Genomic DNA, 22,383 nt, shown 5'->3' with positions numbered 1-22,383 from the left:
ATTCGGCCGAACCAATAGTGGTTTGGCAGCCTGGGTCGCTGGAACCACACTCCCGAACTGATTCTCCCAATGGCACCATAGGTGCTGTCATCTTGTTTTTTGCTTCTGCACATGGGCAGAACAATTTTTATTGCACAATGCATGCGCGCACAGCGCCCACGAATGAACCAGCAGTAGTGAATGCCAGAACCCACCCCTGCTACCAGCATCTTATTTATGTATTAAAAAGAACTATATAGCACCCAACTTTGTATCATAATCCTGGTGGCTTACAAACAATAACAGAACAAGAAACACATTCTGCCTATGGAGCAGTGATAGTGAACCTTTTTGGCACTCAGTGCCGAAAAGGGAGTGTGCACATTTGTTGGGGAAGCAACCTGGAAGAGGAGCTGCCCAGTGCGCATGTGCACACTGGAAATCAGAACTTCAGTTTTCTGGAGTGCATGCGTTTGCAATGATCAGTTGTGGAAACCAGAAGACCAGCTCTTCCAGTTTATGGCATTACCATGCTCGTGAAGGCCAGCTGATCATGGTGTGCACATGCGCACCAGAAACCCAGAAGAGCAACAGGCGGGGCTGTACATGCCGGGCGATATGACTCTGTGTACCACTTTGGGCAGACCTGCCATAGGTTTGCAACACTGCTTTAGAGCCTCAAAACAGAAGTCTTGTGGATGCACCTCCAAATTTCCCAGAAAATATGGTTAAAAGCTGGACTGCCTAACAATACCTAGGGATTGGTTGGCAAATGCCTCAGAAAGCTGCCAGGAGGGTGGAGGATGCTATTGTAAGTAATACTTTATGCAGAGTAAGATTATTTACATTTTAGCTTTGAATGCAATGCATGAAAAACACAACAGCTGGCCCAGAAAGTGGATATTCATATTTGGTCCCCACTACAGGCCTGAGTAGAAATGACCCTAATAAGGAAAGCTCTTAACTTATATCAAGAGCAGCATTGTGATGGGGACAAAGAGGTTTATGTGTTAGTCGCCTCTACTAATACCATGATTGTAATCTGACTTGGGCCCACTTATGCATTCTATTTATTAAAAAAAAATGATTTGCTTTTTATCCCAGGCTACAAAGGGGCATCATTTCACATACAGAGTGGTTCATTCTATCATATAAGGTAACTGGCTTGGCTTTAGCTTAGTGAACTGCATGCACCAAGTTATTATACATTGTAAATTATGGTTATTGGCTTATCACATTATGAATCTAAATTAGCTAACTTGCTCAGTAAACAAATAGTGATTAAACAATGTCATGGTATGATTTATGAACTCTCTCAATCCTCCCTCCCTCTCCCCCCCCCCTCTCTCACACACACACTTCACAAGAGATAGTCACACTCCCTGAATTTTTTTTTTAAATGAAATTTAAAATTACCTTTCTCACTTGGAATTCTACACTTAAAGGTAAGAAAAGTTAACAATACAATAATACAATACTTTAGGGAGCCGTGGCAAATTGAAGATGTTCTTGAAAAACAGACATGAAATTTGTGGCTGGATGCAGGATCCCGGCCAGTGAAATCTCTCTGGAGACAAGCAGAGATGTTGAGATTGGCCACACACACTCCAGACAGCTTTGAGTAAACCACAGGAACTAATGCTTTTGTGGCTGGCTAGGGAGTGTAAGCAGCTGGGAGTTGAAAAAAAATGCCATCTAAATTCATAGGCTTAATGCAGCCTATTTGGACTCAAAGTTCTGCCAATTTTCATTTCTTAATCACTTTGAAAATGATTTTTAATTACTTTTTAAATATTGAGAACGTCCAGAGTGGCAAATTTTATGACTTTCACTGGGTAAGTTTTTTTCAGTCAAAATAAGATTTCAGTACTAGTTGAATGACTTATGAAAAAAAATAGTCTTTTTAGAATTGACATGACAAGGATGATTGAAGGTTTTTTTTTTTAAAAGAACGTTACACAGGAATTACAGGTTCAGATGGATTTAATATAAATGCATTTAAATACTGGGACTTTAAAAGATGCAAATAAAACAATGGATATGAACAAATACTTTAGAAATTACTTTCAAATATTTCTACTATTATTGATAAAAATAGATGATGCTATGGAAGAGGTACAGGTTTTATGGAAAAAAATGAAACTGACAAATCTTGATTTAAAGATGACCAACTACCGACTACAGTAGAAGGATATTGAACAAGATGAAACATTAAATTTACGGAAATCAGCTGAGCTTTTAATTTTATTTTTTTAATTAAATTTTTACCCTGTCCACCTCCCCAATTAAGTTAATAATTTAAAAAGGCATACAAATAAATAAACCAGTTCCCCACGCCCCCCAAACTGGTTCACTCCCAAACTGGCCACCAACTTGATTTTTGGTTCTGCGTATGCACAGAACAATTGCAATTGCACAAATTTAATTTTTTCTTTTTTTAACATTTTGCACACGTGCAGACCTATTTTTGTGCAAATGCGCATGCACACTTTTTTTGTGTGCATGCACCTAACCGGCAGTAATGCCACGTGCAACCCACCCCTGCAGTGATCACACAAAGTCACTTCATAATTAGCTCAACTAAAGTGATCAGAGCAATGCAGACAATAAGAAAAAGGATGCCCTATATAGCAACATCTTCTAGGCTTGGTCAACACATAGCACTGTAGCACCACAGAGCCAAACAGAACAAGTGAAGTAAAATTATCTGCTGTGCAGCACCTGAAAGACTGCCAAAATAGCTGCCACGCCACTATCTGACAGCTGCTGTTTCTCTGAGTGGGCAACAATATCTTTAAGGACCTGCCACCTGCAAGTAGAGCTGCAGAACTGCAAATGCTGCAACAATGGTGATCAAACATGTCTGCCCAACATATGGCAGAACATTTCATGCCCGTATAGGCCTTACCAGCCACCTGTGGATGAGGGGTGGGTTTTGGCCCGTTTGCTTAGGGGTGTGCCGCTTACGCCTGCCTAGTACAACTAAATTTGTTCTGCGCATGTGCGGAAGCAAAAAAACAAGAGAACCAGTTCAGGGGCGTGGCAGGACTGGGTCGCTGCCGTTTCCAGTGACCCAGGCTGCCAACCTACTAGCGGTTCAGCTGAACCAGTCCGAATGGTAGGGACCCAGCACTGCACATTGTGGACAGCCCACTACCTGTTAGATGTCAAGGCCCTCTTCGAACACAATGGACGAACATCATCATCACCTGCAGGCAAGAAACGGAGCAAAGGCAGCTTTTCGTTCTGTCCCAAGTTGGATCTTCTGAGAATTCACAGCCAAATACCAGAAGGAACAGGGACGACAAGATTCTTTGGCCCAGTTCTTCCCTGAAACATTTCTTACAAGTTCAATTAGTGCAATACAGGAAAGCCTAAGACTTTAAACTGATGAAGAGGGCATGGTCATATATGCATCTCTCAGACAGGGTCGTTTATGAAAATTAGTGCATTAGTGCAGTTGGAACACTCATGCTTGAAATGTTTACGCAGTCTTTAAAGATGAATTAAGGAAAATAACAGAAAAAATTCTTGCCAACAATTTTCTGTTAACCTTTAGATTTGGCATGATTGTATTTTCAGAATGACAACTGTGGGTATTCAAGTCACTTGTCTTAACAGGACAAAAAAGATACTTGTTCCAAAATTAAGGGGACGCAACTAATTATCTTATTCAGTAGCATTTTTGTTCTGTACTACTGAACTTCCCAAATAAAACTATTTATTTCACTTAAATAAATAAAAGCATCACACTTGCTTTACTTCTTTGTAGTCTCTTTATTCTATAACACTAGCAACACAAATGATTTGTTTTAAAATATCCTTCTTTAAGAATTCCCCCTGAACAAAATATACACAAAATACATTTTGCAAAGTGGCTTAACAACGAACTGTTCCGAAACATACACACAAGAGAAATGATTCAGGTATGTTCCTCCCTCTCCCCTCCCCACATATACCAATAGAAGAAGAGGGTTTAGGGGAGTTATTTTTAAGAACACAAGGAAACCTATGGCAGGATCCAGACATTTTGTCAACAGATATTCCTTATAGCTTTCATCAGCCACCATAAAACAAATCCAAAGAAAACGAATTGTGAGGACCTTTTGAGAATCTCAATACATCCGGCCTCATAGTTCTTTATAACCAATATTTTTCCAAGTCTTGAAGTGCTTAGAGAATTGCATATCTTGGCCAAAGACTATGCACATCCAAGAATAAAGGTTAGCTGGAAAGGGGCCCCAAATGACTTGTTCCCCACCTTCAGAGTAGTTTGGATGCCTGTCTTTTCATGTCTACCTCGTGATACAAGCCCAATTGTGTCAAGCATCACTATTTTTCTTCTTTTTTAACAAATTGGATCTTTGGTATAAGAGAGAAGATTCTCCTTTGGGAGGTTGCATTTCACTGTTTGGCATAGGATCTGTCTGGGGAAAGTAACAATTGCAGGACCTGGTTAATCAATAAATTGCTTGAAGACTGGAGTTTCTCTTTCATTTTGGTAGAGCAACTTTCTCGTTAGTTAAGGCAGAGCATTTTTTTTCCTCCAGAGCATTTTAATAGTACAAAACAAAACTTGCCAGCTGCCATCGCAAACAACTCTGCATATACATAATAGCATTGTGTGAAAGTTCCACCTCCTACACTTTCTGTCACTGCTGTCATGTTTGTTTTTCCTTACTTCTGCCTTCTGCAGCTGTTAGGAGGGGAATATTTAGAATATGGAAATCAGGGTCCAATATAAATTGCTTTTGCACTATGGACATAAATCAATAAAATTGATCCAGAGCAACTACATTCTGTGACTGCCCTCTGATTCCTTGAATGTGCAAATTCCATCTTAGATCCCATAACCACGACCCAATCTTTGCATAGTGAAATAGGGTGCAAGTTTCTGCCCTGAAGAATGTCCTTTCCCCTGCCCATTTCTCATGCTGAGACGTGTAGAGACCAAGTCACTGAGTGTATGACTGCCTGGTTTTGCAGCAGTGGTGGATTACAACTGATACGCCCCTGTACGGGCATACCAGTGCCTGCCGGGAGCACCGGGTACCGTTCTGGTATGGTGCTCCAGAGGACCACCTGCCCGCCCGTGCTCCTTACCGGTATTTCAGCTCTCCAGTGCTTCCGCGCACGGAGCATATGGCGCCTACATGACGCTCTGCCAAGCACTTGGAGTGTCGTGGAGGCGTTGTGGAGCGTTGCAGAAGGTAAGGACGCATGTGCGTGCTGCGTGCATTCATGTGCTGGATGCCGGGCCCCGTTGCACTATACCGGTTGCACCAGGATCCGGAACCCACCACTGTTTTGCAGGCACTACTGGAAACGTGCAATTCCCTGACCCAGGAGGGCCTTGCAGGACATGCAAACATGAACTCTGGGCTCACAAGAGCTCGGTCATTTAGAAAATGGAAAGGGCAGATAAATTGGCCTACACATGAGGTCTAATGGCTCTCTCCACAAATGTGCACCCATGGCTCACTTGCACCACAGGCAAATGTGCCTCCTAGTTTTATGGCCTGTGTTTCCATAAAAAGTCTAGAGAGGTTGGAAACTATGAAAAATAAAACTTGTCCTTCCACTCAGTGATTTTCACTTAAATAGTGAATGAATTTCCTTGACATTATCTACCTGTCCTCAGAATGAGACACATTCTTCCTTTTCTGTCCAGTGAATGGTTTTTCTTTTAAGTTTGGCTGAACTTTCAATTTACATTTTAGAGTTACGTAATACTTTCAGTCACCCCGAATAAATAAATAAATAATATTATGATCTTCAGCAGGAACTGTTGTATATCTATCGCTTGCCCTTGTGTTAATAGCAGCAACTGAAATGGTTTACAATCAATAGTCATTCTTGGTAGTGGCAGGAATGTGTAATACTTCCCTTCTTTGAAATAAATAATAATAAATTGTTGCCTGCTTTTGTAATAGTGGCCCTACAAGTTTGTTACATTTTGTTATTCCACTTTTTATGTACGAAATATTAGCACTTTGTCATTCCACGCACAGCATGTACAAGTAACCTACACCCAACAGCACAGAACTGAAAAGCAACACTTGAAATCGAAACTTTTTTTTCAGTATTCAGGAGAACAGATTAAACTTTTTTTGTGTATGGTGATTCTGTCTCTCTGCTCAAGTTACCATGTTCAACAGATACTTCAAAGTGACAAACTAGAGTACGTGTATAAGATCTCACAAACAATGTAGGTGTACACCATGTGAAAATGTTCCCCTAAAACAATCCCCTCTTCACAAAGAACCATAGAAACACAGCATTATTTAAATCTTAAAGAACAAACAAATAGAAGAATCAAACAATCATCTCAGGGCATAGCACTGACAAATAATTCAATAATTCAGAATAGACAATCACTAGAGTTCAGCAGCAGCTGACACAACTTGTACATTCAAAGTCTTCTGTTGAATGAACGAGAAAGCGGGGAAGCAAAGGAAACTGGACTGTTTGCTGTTCAAGCAAGCTGCAAGGCTGATTAAGGCTCTTCCACTCAATCAGTTCGATGCCTGTGGTTGAAAATGAAGGCTAGCACAACAGGCAACGCTGCAATGCTCATAAGGTTGATCCCAACTGCACCCCAACAGAACACTTTGCTGGTGCCTCTAACACTTGCTGATACAACAGCTCATTTGGGCATATATCCAACAATGACTTAACAAAGAGAGAGAAGGCAGATGCAGGGTTTGATCACATTCATGTAAGACATGAGGAAAGTGTGCGGACTCACATACTACGTATCATTTTTTTAGCAGTGAAACATGACCACCAGTTGTTCAGTTTTAGCAGTAGTTCAAAGGTGAGCTTCCCTGTATTGGTGTAGCTGGGATTCATTCTTCACCAGCTGCCTATAGGCACTTTCACACCAGTGTCCTGAATTCCTCTGGCATCAGCTCCAGACCAGACTGATCCAAAGAAGCTTAATCACTATCTCTGCACATCTTGTGGGTCATTGGTTTTCTCACTGATAAAAATCTCACGCCTCCCTTGCCATCTGCCCCTGAACTCCTCTGCCACCACCCAGTGCATCTTGATCCATAGGTTTCCAATATTAAGAACTTATCTTCCTTCACCAAACATGATCATTAAGCCCTGGTCACAGATATAAGGAAAAATAGCTGATGGAAAAATGGTCCGCAATAAGAAGTGATTTCACATATACAATCCATACTTGTGTCTGAACGTATGAAAGGGTTGATGTTGAATTGACTGAGAAAGCACCAGAGGCTATTAGTGCTTTGTTTGCATTTTCCCAAACAACCTCACCTCGTATAGCTTCCCATCAGAGCAACTTCTCAGGGGGATTTGGAGTTTATATTTCTGTAATTATCATTATAGAGAAATTGGATAGGTGGGTGGAGTTCTAGTCATTCTGCTATTTGGCCAACTATAGGGACGGAAAACATCGTCACGTTCTCCGAGCCTTCTATATGTTTGGAGACCCAGAGTTAAACAATTGTGGTCAATTTCAGTGTGAGAAGTTGTCGGGGTGGAAATGCTATTGTGAAGGCAAGATGAGGTGACAGCTGCCTTTCCCAAATTCCCTTACTGGAATTAACACCTAATTGGCTGCTCTTCTCTTCCATTCACAACCATACCAGCCAGCTACCTCCATCACTTCAGCGTCCTACAAACTAGATACTAATTTTTCTCCGTTTTTCATCTCAAGAACTGCCTTTTATATAATGGCCACATTATATAAACTTGTATATTTTCCCTTACTTCTGTATCCTTTTCTCAATTGTAACTAGCCTATTAAATTATACACTAATATTTAAAGTTACATTTTACTCTCTGCAAGAAAACGCAGAGAAAACATTTATACATTTTATATAAAATAGATGTGGTGGCTCAATTTGTCCCATAATTAACATAACGTTTCTTACATATCTTTATTTTCAGCTATGGATGTCACCCAGCTTGGCTTAAGAAAAGAATGATGAGTGAGTGATATTTCTGCTTGGCCATAAAACTACAAAGGTCACCAAATATCTCTGAGAACAATCTATTTTACAGATTTGTGGTAAGTGTATAAATTTGATAACTCTACAAATTCTAGTCATGTGCCTAATTTTCAGATTCTTTTGTCCTGACAGAGAAGCCAGGCAATACAAATGGAAAGCCTGAAAACAGAAAACTTGGGACACACTTCACAGCCCATTTGTTAACACCCAGTGAAGGGATAAGTAAAGATATAGAACCAGAAAACCTAACTAGCACTTGCAACTTACACAACAGAGAAAATACATTTTTGGTCTTGGGTTTGCACCAAAATGAGAAAAATGACTTCAGCTTATTTCTCAAATCAGCATTGGACAATTCTAATAATTTTTAGACAGACACCCTTATAGCAATATGAAATAATTCATAGAGCCTATGCGGTACTTCCAAGATGGTTAAGTATTTCTGTCTGAAAACCTGTTACAATCACATTGAAATAGTGACTTCCTAAGTCTGGAGGCCTAGTTTTCATTGCCAAGATGTTTTATAAAGATTAGAATAAATGGGCTCCTCTGTTCATTGGTACAACTATTGTTTTAAATTCAGATGGCTTAAGGATCAGATGCCTCATATAAGACGTAACACAAATCTGTACCAAAGACATCTCAGCAATCTTTACATTCTCAATGGTCAATCTTGGCAAAGCCTATTACATGACTGCGTCCATTCCATGCTGTTTTCCTTGCTCCACAAACTGCTTTTTTTTCCTTTTGAGATGCAGTATCAAACATATTGAGACTGTCAGCCTGTTTGAATATCAGCCTGTCTGAATACCCATTTCAAATTTAATAGAAAGGCTCTTGTTATTATATTACATTATCTGGTGTCATGAGTATGACTACACTGTGCTCTTAAGATTTAACAGCATGGAACAGATCTTGCTAGTTATTACTGACAAGCAAATGGGCAGATGTACATCCTTCTACCATTTTTTTTTAATAGACAAAGATTTCAACAAATGCACTTTATTTCTGTTCCTCGAAGTATCTTAGATTCAGTCTCTCTTTGATAAGGCAACTAAAGTCTTCTACACAATGATGTCATAAACCCTTCCCACTCGTCCCAGCCATTCTCTCAGAGCCTGACGAACCCGGATGTCTGTCACATGGCAAGTCAATTGACTGATGCAGGGAAATACCACTGGTTGTAGAGCGATGAAGATCTGGTCTGGTAGGGATTGAATCTGATTAAGAACTGTCAGAACCATGTTGGTCCATGCCTAAACAATGCAAAGACAAAGTTGGAGGGGGGGAGAGGAAAAGAAAGGGAACAAGTAAATATATAAATTAGGACAGTGCAAAAGACAAATGGAAGCACATAGAACAGTAGGGAAATTAGGAAGGACACCTTTAGAAGAAATGCAGTATCGGTGTTAAGTAAGAACATAAGGCAGTTCAGTATGAAAAGGTGTTTTTACTTTTGCCAAGAAGCTGCATGTATGCACTTTATCTGTAGGTGAATATCTTCACGAATATAACACCACCTGAACATTTTGCTAAAAATACCATATGCTTAAGACTCGTTGTGTAGTCACAAGCATCTCATATTTTGTATAATCGTAGGTCTCTGTTTAAAAACCGATTAGGAAACCAAGTGCCCTAATATGAAAGGCAAAAAGCAGGTCTCCCGAATTTAAAGTTTCTCCCCTTTATTTCCACTCTTCTTCTCTTTTCTTACCTGTATTTGTGCCTCCCCATCCCGGACCGATATGCTGAATGAGCTGGCAGTAGACCCGGAGCGTGGCCTCTTTTCTTGCCTCAGAATCTCTGGCCCGGCGCTAAAGGAGTGTCTCATCTGGCCTTGATCAATCAGATTTTGTGGCCGATGGTGGAGAGGTGAATCTGGCCCTCTTGTGCCGAGCGGATCCCCTTTCTTGTCAGCTTTCATCTCTTTGGAGAAATTAGCTAAATTATGTTGCTGTTGTTTTCTTTTTTTATACTCCGTCATTAGTTTTGATATGGTTTTGTCTGTTGCTATGCTGTAAATTTTGTTGCTAGCACTCTCCCACCATTCTTTTTTCCTGCCTTGTTCTTTCTTCTCCATTTTGGGGCTCAAAGGTGGAAGAAGCATCATATCTGTACTTCCCTTAGGAGTGAGGTTTTCGGTGAGGAAATCCCTACTCTGGCTTCTATCATCTTCTGAAGGGGTGTTTTTTCCAGAAAGGGCTCCAGTAGATGATACGGGTGTTTCTGATTGAAAGGCTGGAAGGATTAAGATGGGGTCGCCCCTGAAGACAGGGAGCTCATCGACACTATTTTCCAAATCCAAATGCATCTGAATGTAGTTATTACATAACTCCATGCAGAGTTTGTGAAGCCTTTTGATTAGCCAAGCCCAGTCTGCATTGCTCACGGGTTGGACACTCAGCGATGGCAACCTGGCCCTCCACTGCCTCTTCTCTTTCCCCCTTGGTGGGCTGACTTGAGCAGTCTCTTCAAAAATGTCTTCGTCTTCTGAAGAGCATTGTTGGGATGAATCTGTGCTCCTTTCATCATCTTCAAAAAGGATTTTCTTCACCTGTTCCGCAGTGATGTTTTCCTGATTGGTCACAATAGCACAGATCAAGGCATGGAAGTAGATATTGAAGCTCATAGCCGACTGGCGGTACAAGTTGGCGGCCCCACCAATGCCAGATACCTTTTTGAGCAAGCACTTCAGCCCAGTCCTTGTATCAAACTCTCTGGCTGTTCGGTAGGAGTCCAATAGTAAATCAAAGATGACAGCCAAGTTCTGCATAGAAATGTACCTGAGGAAACCAGTGAGTTTGGTTTCTGGCAATTGGTGTGTTACCTTCTCTTCAGTGTGTGAGGGCCCTTTCACAAATTCTTCCAACAAAATATCATATAAATTCTGCAGCAGGACTTGATGGGAAAGCAGGCTCACTACAATTGTTCTGAAAGGGATACTTTGTGTAGCAGAAAAAGAAAGAGAGAGAATTTAGAACCTCATGAATGTTTCTCGAATTGCTCAATTATATTAGTCTCTTTCTCCAAGAAACTTCCGGTGATAAGCTAACAACCACCTCTTAATCATTATATTTTTTTTGGTAAACATTATCACTAACTAATGCTGCTTATCATCTGCAACTTGTTCTTGCAATGAACTTTGTTCATTGCTGTTGTGTTACAGTGCTTTCATTATGTTTTGACACTCTCTGGTGGTGGATTATTGGCATTGGTTTTTTGGCACCAAAGGATGTTGTAGTTTTCTGAGGAATGCTAGATAAAAGACTAGCCAAAATGCACATTTCATTTTGGAAGTAAAAGTGACAGGAGTATTTTCTCTTGTGGCATGTGTGCAAGTTTAACAGTGAGGTATCAGAATGTGCCAGAAATTGTGCATGGAGGGAAGTTGTTGTCCTTGGTAACATATTCACTACTACCATAGCAAAGTAGCAAATATCTCACCATGACATATTTGAGCACCACAGTGTGGCAAAAGGGACGGGTGGAATATACACAGGAACTTTCAAGGGTTTCATTTTAAACATGCATTTTATAAATGCATCTGACAGAGGTTGCAATTCACCCAAGAGCTAAAATTGTAACTGTATTGGCCTTCTTCCTCGCTGAAATTAGCCTTTAAAAGATAGGAAAGCTTCTCCCTTTTAAACTAGATAGTTAGGGAATAGCAGTTCATTTTAAATAGCTGTTTCAATTTCTTCAATAGCTAAGGGGATACTTTTTGTGGATAAATATCTGTATCTCAAATGCCATTTAAGAAAATACATGATTTGGATGTTGGCTTGAAATTGCATTGAAGGAAAGAAACTCTGTCTTACCCAAGTTTCCTGTGTATTGGTTGCAGCATTATAAAGGAAATCAGACAGAAAAGAGAAACTCGACTAAGTGAAAACAAAACTGCAACACACTTCTAGATTGACATGCAAGAGAATATAAAATAAGCAAGCAGCAAACCCACTGTTGTAGCAAGTCTTGTAAAGAGGGACATTTGTATCCCTGCTAAATAAAATTTAAGGATTGAGATACCAATCAGAATAGGTCGAGAAATGGGATGGCATGAATGTCATAAATCTGGATTTAGGGGCTGTTGGCTTTCTGCAAAACTTTTTGGAAAAAAAGTTTCATTGTATTGTACACATTTTCCCCTTTCCCTCTCACATACTTCAGCTAACTCAGCCTTAAAGGTGCAAATCTATGATTTGCTGTGAGGGTCTGCATCTTAAGCATGCACTAATGGTGCCATGGATATTTGATGAGGTTCAACCCCACACTCTTATTCTGAGGCAAGACCGCATGTAATGCTGGACTTCTCAAACTGTAAGTCAGCACTACTTTGGGGTCATGAGCAACTCAGAAAGAGAATCACCATTTAAAAAAAAATCTTGCACTATCAACATTTGTTGCAGTCTATGTTCCTTATTCTATTGCAAAGCTTGAACATGCCAAGATGTACAGAGTAAAATTTAAAGATAAAAAGCTATATTTATTTCTTTTCAACCCCATTTTACACATATGTATTTATTATTTAAGGGACACAGAGCAGAGTTTGGAAACGTCTGCTCTATTGAATTACCCATTCCAACTACCTTTTATTATTTTCTATGGTAAGGCAACTAATTCCAAATAAAAATATGAGTATAAAGTGTCTTTCTTCTGTCTCATTTTGCTTGTTGCTTAATCTTAGAAATCTGTGTCTTACCTTTTCTGTGAGTGGCCATTGGACTTCCTATCAGGAGGCAGCTCAATAATAAGCAGACAGGATTGAGCATGCTCAAATCCTTCCTTGTTATTGGGTGTCTTTGGGGAGCATTGGGTGTCCAACATGAAAACCTGTAGGGGGAAAATCATACCAATGTGCTATTGCTTTATTGATATTCGGGAACCACAGGCAAGTCAGCACCAGAGCAAGCAATTTGGAATTAAAATGAGACAATCTGAGTCATGCCCTATTCACTTAATCCATCTCATGTAGAGGACTTCAGCAAGACTAGAGGAACTATCATGTGGATTATTCCCCAAGCAATTTTTTTGTGGGCTCAATGGCTTCACTTAGCTCAAGGCAGTGCCTTCTCAATCTGCACTGCAAATGGAGTTGTTCAATGGGCAAAATCAGCCCAGCAGAATAACTGATATTTCCTCCCAAAACACTCAATGAATTACATTTTTTTCATTTCAAAATGTTTCTTGTTCTTGCCTACCTAAACTTATTCAACTCAGTGAAGACATCAATATCCAGGGAACATTCCTTGAAATTGGAAGGGTGAAACTTTAAACATAAACAGATAAATAAAATGGGCCGTTGGTTCTTACCTGATACGCCCCTTCTCTGGGCAGGTGGAGACAGCGATCATGCACGGGTTAACTCAGTCAGTAACCAATAGAACTGAGTCTACCAAAGTGATGTCATCGCCTGAAGAGCATGCTCCCCGCTTTTCTTGATGAAGGAGATTAGTAGACCGCTGTGTGTGAACAATAGCTTTCTCCCCAGATGCAATACAACATGCTCATATAACATCCCTGCGAGGTAGGACAGAATCCCAAGGGTGCGAATGACCGCTGTCTCCACGTGCCCAGAGAAGGGGTGTATCAGGTAAGAACCAACACCCCATTCTCCTAAGTTGGTGGAGACAGCGGTCATGCATGGGACGTACCAAAGCGGGCGTGTCCCCGGGAGGGGGGAGACTGGCCTAGGAGCAAGAGGACGGAAGGACCTGCTGGAGCACACGCCATCCGAAAGTCACCTCCGCAGATGCATACCGATCAACTTTGTAATGCCTTATAAAGGAAATAGGGGAAGCCCAGGTCGCTGCCTTACAGATCTCCTCCACAGGGGCCTGCTGCGCCCATGCTGCTGAAGTTGCTGCGCTGCGCGTGGAATGAGCCATAATGTTGGGTGGTGGAGGGAGATGATGTGAGATGTAAGATTGAGCAATGGCAGATCTGATCCAACGTCCGATCATGGAGGGAGAGGCTTTTAGGCCCTTATTGGTCGGGTGGAAAGAGACAAAGAGGGCTTCACTGCATCTGAAAGCTGCTGTGTTGGTGATGTATGTTTTTAGAGCACGCCTGACGTCTAGCTTGTGCCATTTGCGCTCCAAACTGTGAGAAGGAGACGGACAGAAGTTTGGAAGGGTGAGATCCAGGCTGAATTCACCTTCGGGATAAAGGTGGGGTCGATGCGAAGCACCACATGGTCTGGGTGGAAGACACACAGGTCGGCCTGGATGGAAAGGGCCGCCAACTCTGACACCCTCTGTGCCGATGTTATGGCCACCCGAAAGGCAGTCTTGAGAGTGAGGTGGTGCAGAGTTGCCGCCCTGAGGGGTTCAAAGGGCGGTTCTGTAAGGAAGTCAGATCCCAGGAGGGGAATTGGTGCATGACAGGAGGACAGATATTAGATGCCCCTTTGAGGAACTTGCAGACGTGAGGGTGCAAGGAGAGGGGTTCATCTCGGTGGAGAGAAAGAACCGAGGAGAGAGCTGACACCTGCCTCCGCAAGGTATTCGGAGAAAGTCCCCTACCAAGACCCTGCTGCAAGAAGTCAAGAAGCTGGGATACTGCAGCTTTCAATGGGTCCTCCCCTCACCCCAGACACCATGAGATGAAAGCCTGCCATGTAGATTCGTATATCCTATTGGTAGCTGGGCGGCGTGAGGCTTGAATGGTATGGATCACAGTCTCGGAGAGGTTATCTGCCCTCAGGACCGCCCGCTCAGCCTCCAAGCGGTTAGGCGTAGCCAGTGTAGATCTGGGTGGTGTATGGAGCCCTGATGGAGGAGGGACGGAATCATTTGCAAGAGCCATTGAGGTTCCACTGAAAGATTGATCAGATCCGCATACCATGGTCGGCGCGGCCAATTGGGGGCAACCAGGATGAACTCGGCCTCTTCCTCCAGCATTTTCTGAAGCACCCTCTGTAACAGGGGGAAGGGAGGGAAGGTGTACAGGAGACCGCGAGGCCACCTGCACCTGAGAGCATCCGTCCCTTCCGCGCCTGGTGTTGTGTAACGAGACAGGTACCTGGGCAACTGGTTGTTGGCAGATGTTGCGAAGAGGTCCAAGGCTGGAGTTCCGTACCTGGCCGACAGGTGATGAAAAATGCGTCGATTCAAGGTCCACTCCGCTGGGTCGATCGTTGTGCGGCTCAGCCAGTCTGCTGCAGTGTTGTCTGACCCAGAGATGTGCTCGGAGCGTAGGGAGAGAAGGTTGGCCTCCGCCCAAGTTCCTAGTTGAAAGGCAGATTCCATGAGAGGGACAGCTCTCGTCCCCCCCGGCGGTTGACATGTGCCTTGGCCGTGGTGTTGTCTGTCCGGATCAACACATGTGAGTTCTGGAGAAAGGGCTGGAAGTGAAGGAGAGCTAGATGGATGGCGCTCAACTCTAGCCAATTCATACTGTGTGATAGGTCTGAATCGGACCAAAGCCCCTGTGCTACTTGTTCCTCCAAGTGAGCACCCCATCCTGTGAGGCTCGCGTCTGTTGTTACTACAAGACGTGGAGGGTCCCTGAAAAGAGAGCCCTGAGCAATGGCCGGGGAGATCCACCAGTTCAGGGATAACAATACTTCTGGGGACAGGGAGACATTCACTGAGGAACAGCTGCTGTTGGACTTCTGGAATGGCAGAAGAAACTACTGGAGGCAGCGGCTGTGGAGCCGTGCCCAAGGAACGATGGAGAAGCAGGAGACCATCTTCCCCAGCAGCTGAGACAGCTGAAGAAGAGGGACCCGCTGCCTCCTTCGTACCTCCTTGGCTAACTCCCTGAGACTGTTCTGGCGGTCCTGGGACAGGAAGACTTTGCCCTGGGATGAATCTATGAGGGCTCCCAGGTGCACCAGGCGAGGGGTGGGGATGAAGTGATTCTTCTCCCGATTGATGGAGAACCCCACATCCTCTAAAACCTGAAGGGTGTCCTGGAGATCCCTGAGGGCCTGGGTGTGAGACCTGGACAACAGAAGGATATCGTCCAGATAGCAGAAAATCCGGATGGGCCTGGCCCACAGATGTGCGGCTACGACAGACAGAAGTTTCGTGAAAACCCTTGGGGCTGAGGACAGCCCGAAGGGGAGAGCCCGATATTGGTAATGGAGGCCCGCATGGACAAAGCGGAGAAACCTCCTGTGCTGTTTGTGGATGGGCACGTGGAGGTAAGCCTCCGTAAGGTCCACTGATGTGAGGAGATCGTGTCTGCGAACACTCTCCAGAATTGATAGGAGAGAGTGCATCCTGAATCTCCTGTATCTGATGAACTGTAGAAGGACCAATTTGTTAGTAATTTTGATAAATCCAATTAATTTTACCAATTTTTAAGAAATAGTTGAGGAGAAGCAATTAGCACACCCAGTTCCTATCGAACTGAGTCTAGAAAAGCGGGGAGCATGCTCCTCAGGCGATGACATCACTTTGGTAGACTCAGTTCTATTGGTTACTGACTGAGTTAACCCGTGCATGACTGCTGTATCCACCAACTTAGGAGAATCGTATAGATATATGTCACAGTAATTAACATTAGATAACTGAAGTAAGTTACGTTAACAATATTAAAAACTCATCTTTACAGACCTGATAACATAAAATCAACTCAAGAGCATTGTGTTGTGGCCCGCCAGCAGCCAGCAGAGCTGGCAGCAGATTCGGACAGTGAGTGCTCTTCATCAGAGGCAGAGATGGGGCCAGGGCCGTCTGACGGTTATCAGCTGCCTTCAGAGTCAGACATCAGTGAGGCAGACGAACAACTGGAGCCTGTTCCCAAGTGTGTGCATGCGCAGAGTTGCCAGATGAAAGAAACAGCTAAGAACAAGGGTTGACTTGGGAGTAAGGCCACAGGTGGACAGTGAATGACCCCACCCATAGGGAATAAAAGAGAAGCGAAGGGGGAGGAGTGTTTGCAGGAGACAATTAATTCATTCCTGCATTCTTGCCAAGTATTGCAGCATCTGAAAGATATTGGCCTGGCTACTCTCCAAGCCTGATAAAGGTCGGTAATTGTGAACTATCTTGAAAGACTGTGGGAGAAGAAAGACTTTGCTGGAGAGGAATTCACTGTAAATTAAATAAAAAGATTTTATCGGGACAAGGACTCTGCTTCATGCTGCTGGGAAAGCCTAGGTTAAAATGCTCCAACATGGTTAAAATGCTCCAAATGAATTCCCAGTTAATCTAGTCAAACCTAAGCACTGATTTTATTGGAAGTATTAAGACATCTTAAGAACGCATCCGTGCACAGACCAGTTAAGTATGAAATAAAATTGTTTACTTGTTGGGCCATCGCCCTTATTCTCCAGTATTCAGCTTCAGCACTAGGGGAGAGGGAAGGAGCTGCCATTTTCATCTCACAGGCATCACCACTCAGGTTTTCAGAGCCGCTGTGGAAATAGCCCAACAGATTCTACAGAGAGGCAAAATGTTATCGGTATAGTAAACTATATCTTAAGCCATATGCAAAGCTGAATAGTTCCTTCTCATATTACACTACGGTATTGTTATTCATACTTTTCTGTTTTTCCAATACAAGTCTCATAGTATAGTTAATTTTGGCTCATATCATAGATGATATTGAGTTGGTACATTTTGTAAGATGTGGCAACCAAGATTCACAAACTAAACATGTGCCATACAACTAATATTCACTAACATCCACTGTAATGGGTAGAACAGTAGTTCTTGAATTACCACTGTAACTGATCTTGAAAGGCAGGTCAACATATAGATTGGCCAATTTTATAAACTTTTTTGCAGCAATTGTAGCTGTGGTCCTTAAGTGAACCCACTGTTTGTTATGGATCGGTTTTTATTGGAAGTTTCAAGGAAATGCTGGTTTCTGGCAAAAACATTGTAAATGTGACCACAGAGTACTGTAAACAGTTATAAATGCTGGTCAGTTGCTGAGCATCCAAAATGTGATCACATGACTGCAGGAGAAGGTGTTTTCTGATGTTGGGATTTTTCTGCTTTGCTGTTGCTTCAGCTGCCATGAAACGGGGAGGGAGGGCATGGTATTTTGGGTGGGGTTACTCATTGTGCTGGAGGAATGTTCTGGAGGTCTTTGGATGGACAGACTACGCATGCGTGGGGGTTTCCCGCCTGGACTAACAGCACCGACATTCCATCTTCGTGATGCCTTTTGAAGTTATCTCACACCTGACACTTGAAGGACTTATGATTGGACTAGGCCTATAATGCCAGGGGGTGTGGAATGGGCTATTCTATATATCAACTGTTTTCGCGCCTAATTAACCAGACTTCGCTATGCAATCGCTCTTTAACCATTTTTAATTAGTAAAAGTACATTTGATTTTCCACAAATGGAGTCTCGTGGTTTTCTTTCCTGATTATTAAATGGAGAGGTGCTGACAAGTAGCGAAGTCTCAAAACCACCTTTCCAGGAGATCAACATCTACCGTGGAGGGTGCAAATGTCTTCGCCAGCCAGAGAAGAAAAGGAGGCAGAACTCCCTGCTGAGGGAGAACTCCCCGCCGAACTCTTGCTTCAAGAAGAATTGTGTCAACTGCAGATATCAAGCCCGGCTGATCCACCTCCCCCCCGGTGGTCTACCTCGGTAGGACAAAGAGAGGAAGGGGCCAGCTGGGATGCGGGGGTTACCAGAAGAAGACCCCAACAAAGACCGCTGGAGGCGGGAGCTGAAAGGAGACCCCAGGAGAGAGATCTACCTGATTACTGGGGACAAAGGTACTTTGGGCAAATAGGTGGGGAAGATGAAGAGGTCAGGAGGGGCTGGGGCCGAGAAAACCCACGTGCTGATTCACCCCCCCCTCGAGCTGACTCACCCCCTGCTGCTGGGGCTTTTGCCGGAGTAGGGGGCCCACCTCCCAGGAGACGCAGGATGGCTAAGATTCCCCCCTTGCCTGTGAGATATGATGGAAGCCCTGCGAAGCTGGGGTCTTTTATCATGCAAATCTTTAATTACATGGAAATCTACGGCCCAGATTTTGAATCAGATACTATGAGGATAAGAACGATTTTACTATCCTTGGACGGCGAAGCGTCTGACTGGAGTGCTGGTTTACATCAGTCAGCTTCCCCCCTCCTAAGGAATTTTAATAGGTTTATGGAGGCTTTCAAAAGGCGCTTTGATGACCCCCTTACTGAAAAACGATGCAAGTTGAAATTTATAACCCTCGAACAAGACGACAGACCGGTGGCCCAGTATATTCAAGAGTTTCAACGCCTTTCCCAGTACATGAGAGGGTGGAGTGAGGAGGCACTTTTGGACAAATTTGCTTTGGGCCTAGATGAAGATATCTATCAGCAGTGTGTCAATCGAAATCTCCCCAGACGCTTAACTATTTGGTTTGAGCACGCTGCTGACATTGAGCTGGATTTGGCCAGGCTCCGTTGCACTAAAGAGGAGAGACGGAAAAGAAAGGAGAAAGCTGCAAAAACCACCCCCCCCAGCCGGAAGGCCCCTTTCGGAGGAAAGGGCGAGGGGAGATCCAGACCAATAACGTGCTTTCGTTGTGGAAAATTAGGCCACCGCGCCCCTGACTGCCGTGCTAAATTACCCTCAACCTCCCAACCCCCACCCAAGCGGGAGGAGAAATCTGGCAAGTCCTCGGACAAGAGGAAGAAGGAAGCTGCCTTCGCTATGGATTCCAAACCCCCTCGTTTCAGCCACGCCTTGGAGGGAGAAGCGGACGCCTCCCCCACCTCTTCTGACGACTCAGATGATGACACATCGCCTCGCTGGGTGAGTTCAAACAAGGGCCCAATGCTAATCCCCATAGAGTTAAAAGTGCTGCCTGATGGGAAACCGGAGTCCCTATACGCCTTACTTGACTCAGGGTGCTCCCGGTCAATGATCCATCCTGCTATGGTGGAAAAGTTGGGCCTCAAATTGCGTACTTAAAAAACCCCCATTGTCTTTTGCCAAATAGATGGGTCCATCGCGGGGGGGGGCGCGCTCATTTCTTTACTGAGCCCTTGGAAATGAAAATGGGTTCCCACACAGAACTAATCTCCTTCATTGTGGCCCCGGGAATGGACAGGCCTCTCATTTTGGGCCTCCCTTGGCTTAGGAAATGGAACCCTCGCATAAATTGGAGGGAAGGCTGGTTACGCATTCGCACGGCTGAGCCTCTGGAAGGGGAGGGCGTTCCTGATATTCCTGTTAATTGCAATCCTGAGGTGGCCGCCAGAGGGCAGGAGAGGATTGAAAGAGAAGAAAAGATTCCTAAAGTGTATTGGGACCTGAGGGGAGTTTTCAGTGAGAAGTCTTCCGACAAACTTCCGCCCCACAGACCTACTGATTGCTCTATTGACATTCTACCCGGGGTTAAGCTACCAAAACCCAAAATATACTCCATGTCACCCAGGGAGATGGAGGAAATGTGGAGTTTCATAGATAAAAATTTGGAACGGGGATTCATTGAACCTGCTCGCCCCAAAGTTGCTGCCCCTGTGCTTTTCCGTGAAAAGAAAGATGGCTCTTTCCGATTATGTGTTAATTTTAAAAATTTGAATGGAATATCAGCTCAAAATGTATACCCGCTTCCTTTGATGAAGGACATGTTGGCCCAGTTGGGGAAGGGCCGCATTTTTACTAAATTGGACCTCAGGGAAGCTTATTATCGGGTCCGCATAAAGGAGGGGGATGAATGGAAGACTGCTTTCAACTGCCCTCTTGGATGCTTCCAGTTCCGGGTCATGCCTTTTGGCCTGCAGGGGGCCCCTGCTGTCTTCATGCAATTAATCAATGAGATCTTGCATGACCACCTCTACAAAGGAGTTACGTATATTTGGACGATATCCTTATCTATACGCGCTCCTATGACGAACATGTCGCACTTGTGCACACTGTTTTGAAAAAACTCAGAGCTGCTGATCTGTATGCCAAATTATCCAAGTGTGAGTTTCACCAAACTAAGATTGATTACCTTGGATATCGCATCTCACCGGCCGGCATTGAGATGGACCCTGAAAAGGTGAGAGCGGTCACTGAATGGGACGCGCCCAGAACTCGTAAACAATTGCAAAAATTTTGGGGGTTTGCTAATTTCTACCGTCAATTCATTCCTTCTTTTGCCAAAATTGCGCTTCCTATTACTAACTTGCTGAAATCCAAAGGTGGTCCTAAACCTAAGCCTAGCAAACCTCTTGACTGGACCATGGACTGCCAAGCAGCTTTCGAAAAGCTGAAACGCCTTTTTGCTGCGGAGCCAGTGCTGAAGCATCCCGACATGGAAAAGCCTTTCGTCGTCCAAGCGGATGCCAGCGACGTTGCTGTTGGGGCTGTCTTGTTGCAATCCAACGACCAAGGTAACCTGCAACCTTGCGCGTACACTTCCCGCAAGCTCACGGACACTGAAAGACGTTGGGCAGTTTGGGAGAAGGAGGCGTTTGCGGTTCGATGGGCTTTAACCACGTGGCAGCATTTTCTGGAAGGCGCTAAGCACCCTTTCGAGGTGTGGACTGACCACAAGAATCTGGAGGCTTTGAGAACACCGCGCCGACTCTCCCCCAAACAAATGCGGTGGGCCCAACATTTCAACCGGTTCAATTTCACACTCAAGTACATCCCCGGTGGAAAGAATTTTATGGCTGACGCCTTGTCCAGACTCCCTCAATACAACTGCTCTAAACTGAGCATCGTGCAACCAGTGGTTCCCACTTCCAGCCTGGCGGCTCCGGTGGTTACTCGCAAGCAGGCACAAGCAAAAGTCGACGTGCCTCAAGATTTTCTTTCTGACCTCAAACTCGCCCTTCCCCTGGATGACTGGTTCCAGAAGCATCAGGATGAGTGCACAATGAGGGACGAATTGCCATGGATCGGCGCCAAATTATATGTCCCCACCTCCCTCCGTCCCGTTGTCCTCCAACGGGCTCACGACTCCAAGTTGGCGGGTCATTTTGGTTTTGTAAAGGACTTTACATTTAGTGAAAAGACAATTTTGGTGGCCAGCTTTGAAAAGGACATTGAACTTTATGTTGCCAGTTGTCCCGTTTGTGCCGCCGCAAAACGCCCCCCAGGGAAACCGCAGGGATTGCTCCAGTCTGTTGCCCGACCTGTTGCCCCTTGGAAAGAGATCTCTATGGACTTTATTGTTGAGCTCCCCGAGAGCCAGGGGCACACCGTCATTTGGGTCGTTACAGATTTGTTTTCAAAACAAGTTCATTTCGTGCCCTGCCACAAGATTCCTTCCGCCAAGGCGCTGGCTAAACTCTTCATTTCCCACATTTACCGCCTACATGGGGTGCCTGACCGCATCATCTCAGATAGGGGCGTCCAGTTCACCTCATTGTTCTGGAAGGAATTTCTTAAGCGTATTGGCTCCGCCCAGGGCCTTAGCTCCGCCTACCATCCTCAGACTAATGGCGCTTGTGAGAGGACTAATTCTGTTCTTGAACAATATTTACGTTGTTTCATCAATTATCAACAAGATGACTGGGTGGACTTATTGCCGCAT

General features: G+C 44.1%; 1 protein-coding gene across 1 annotated transcript in view; it reads right to left on the bottom strand.

Annotated features, from left to right (window-relative positions):
* Window positions 1–5,844: 5,844 nt before the first annotated feature.
* The window catches only part of ARFGEF3 (ARFGEF family member 3), a 133,356-nt gene continuing 116,817 nt past the window's right edge, over window positions 5,845–22,383 (bottom strand). Inside the window, 4 exon segments of the mRNA XM_032215353.1 lie at window positions 5,845–9,217; window positions 9,676–10,903; window positions 12,661–12,791; window positions 17,217–17,348. Of these exon segments, the coding sequence (XP_032071244.1) occupies window positions 9,026–9,217; window positions 9,676–10,903; window positions 12,661–12,791; window positions 17,217–17,348 (1,683 nt within the window). The 3' untranslated portion in view covers window positions 5,845–9,025.

The sequence above is a fragment of the Thamnophis elegans genome, chromosome 4, assembly GCF_009769535.1.
Source record: "Thamnophis elegans isolate rThaEle1 chromosome 4, rThaEle1.pri, whole genome shotgun sequence".
Classification (NCBI taxonomy): domain Eukaryota; kingdom Metazoa; phylum Chordata; class Lepidosauria; order Squamata; family Colubridae; genus Thamnophis; species Thamnophis elegans.
Note: the sequence above shows the minus strand (reverse complement) of the source record. Positions and strands in the feature narration are given on the sequence as shown.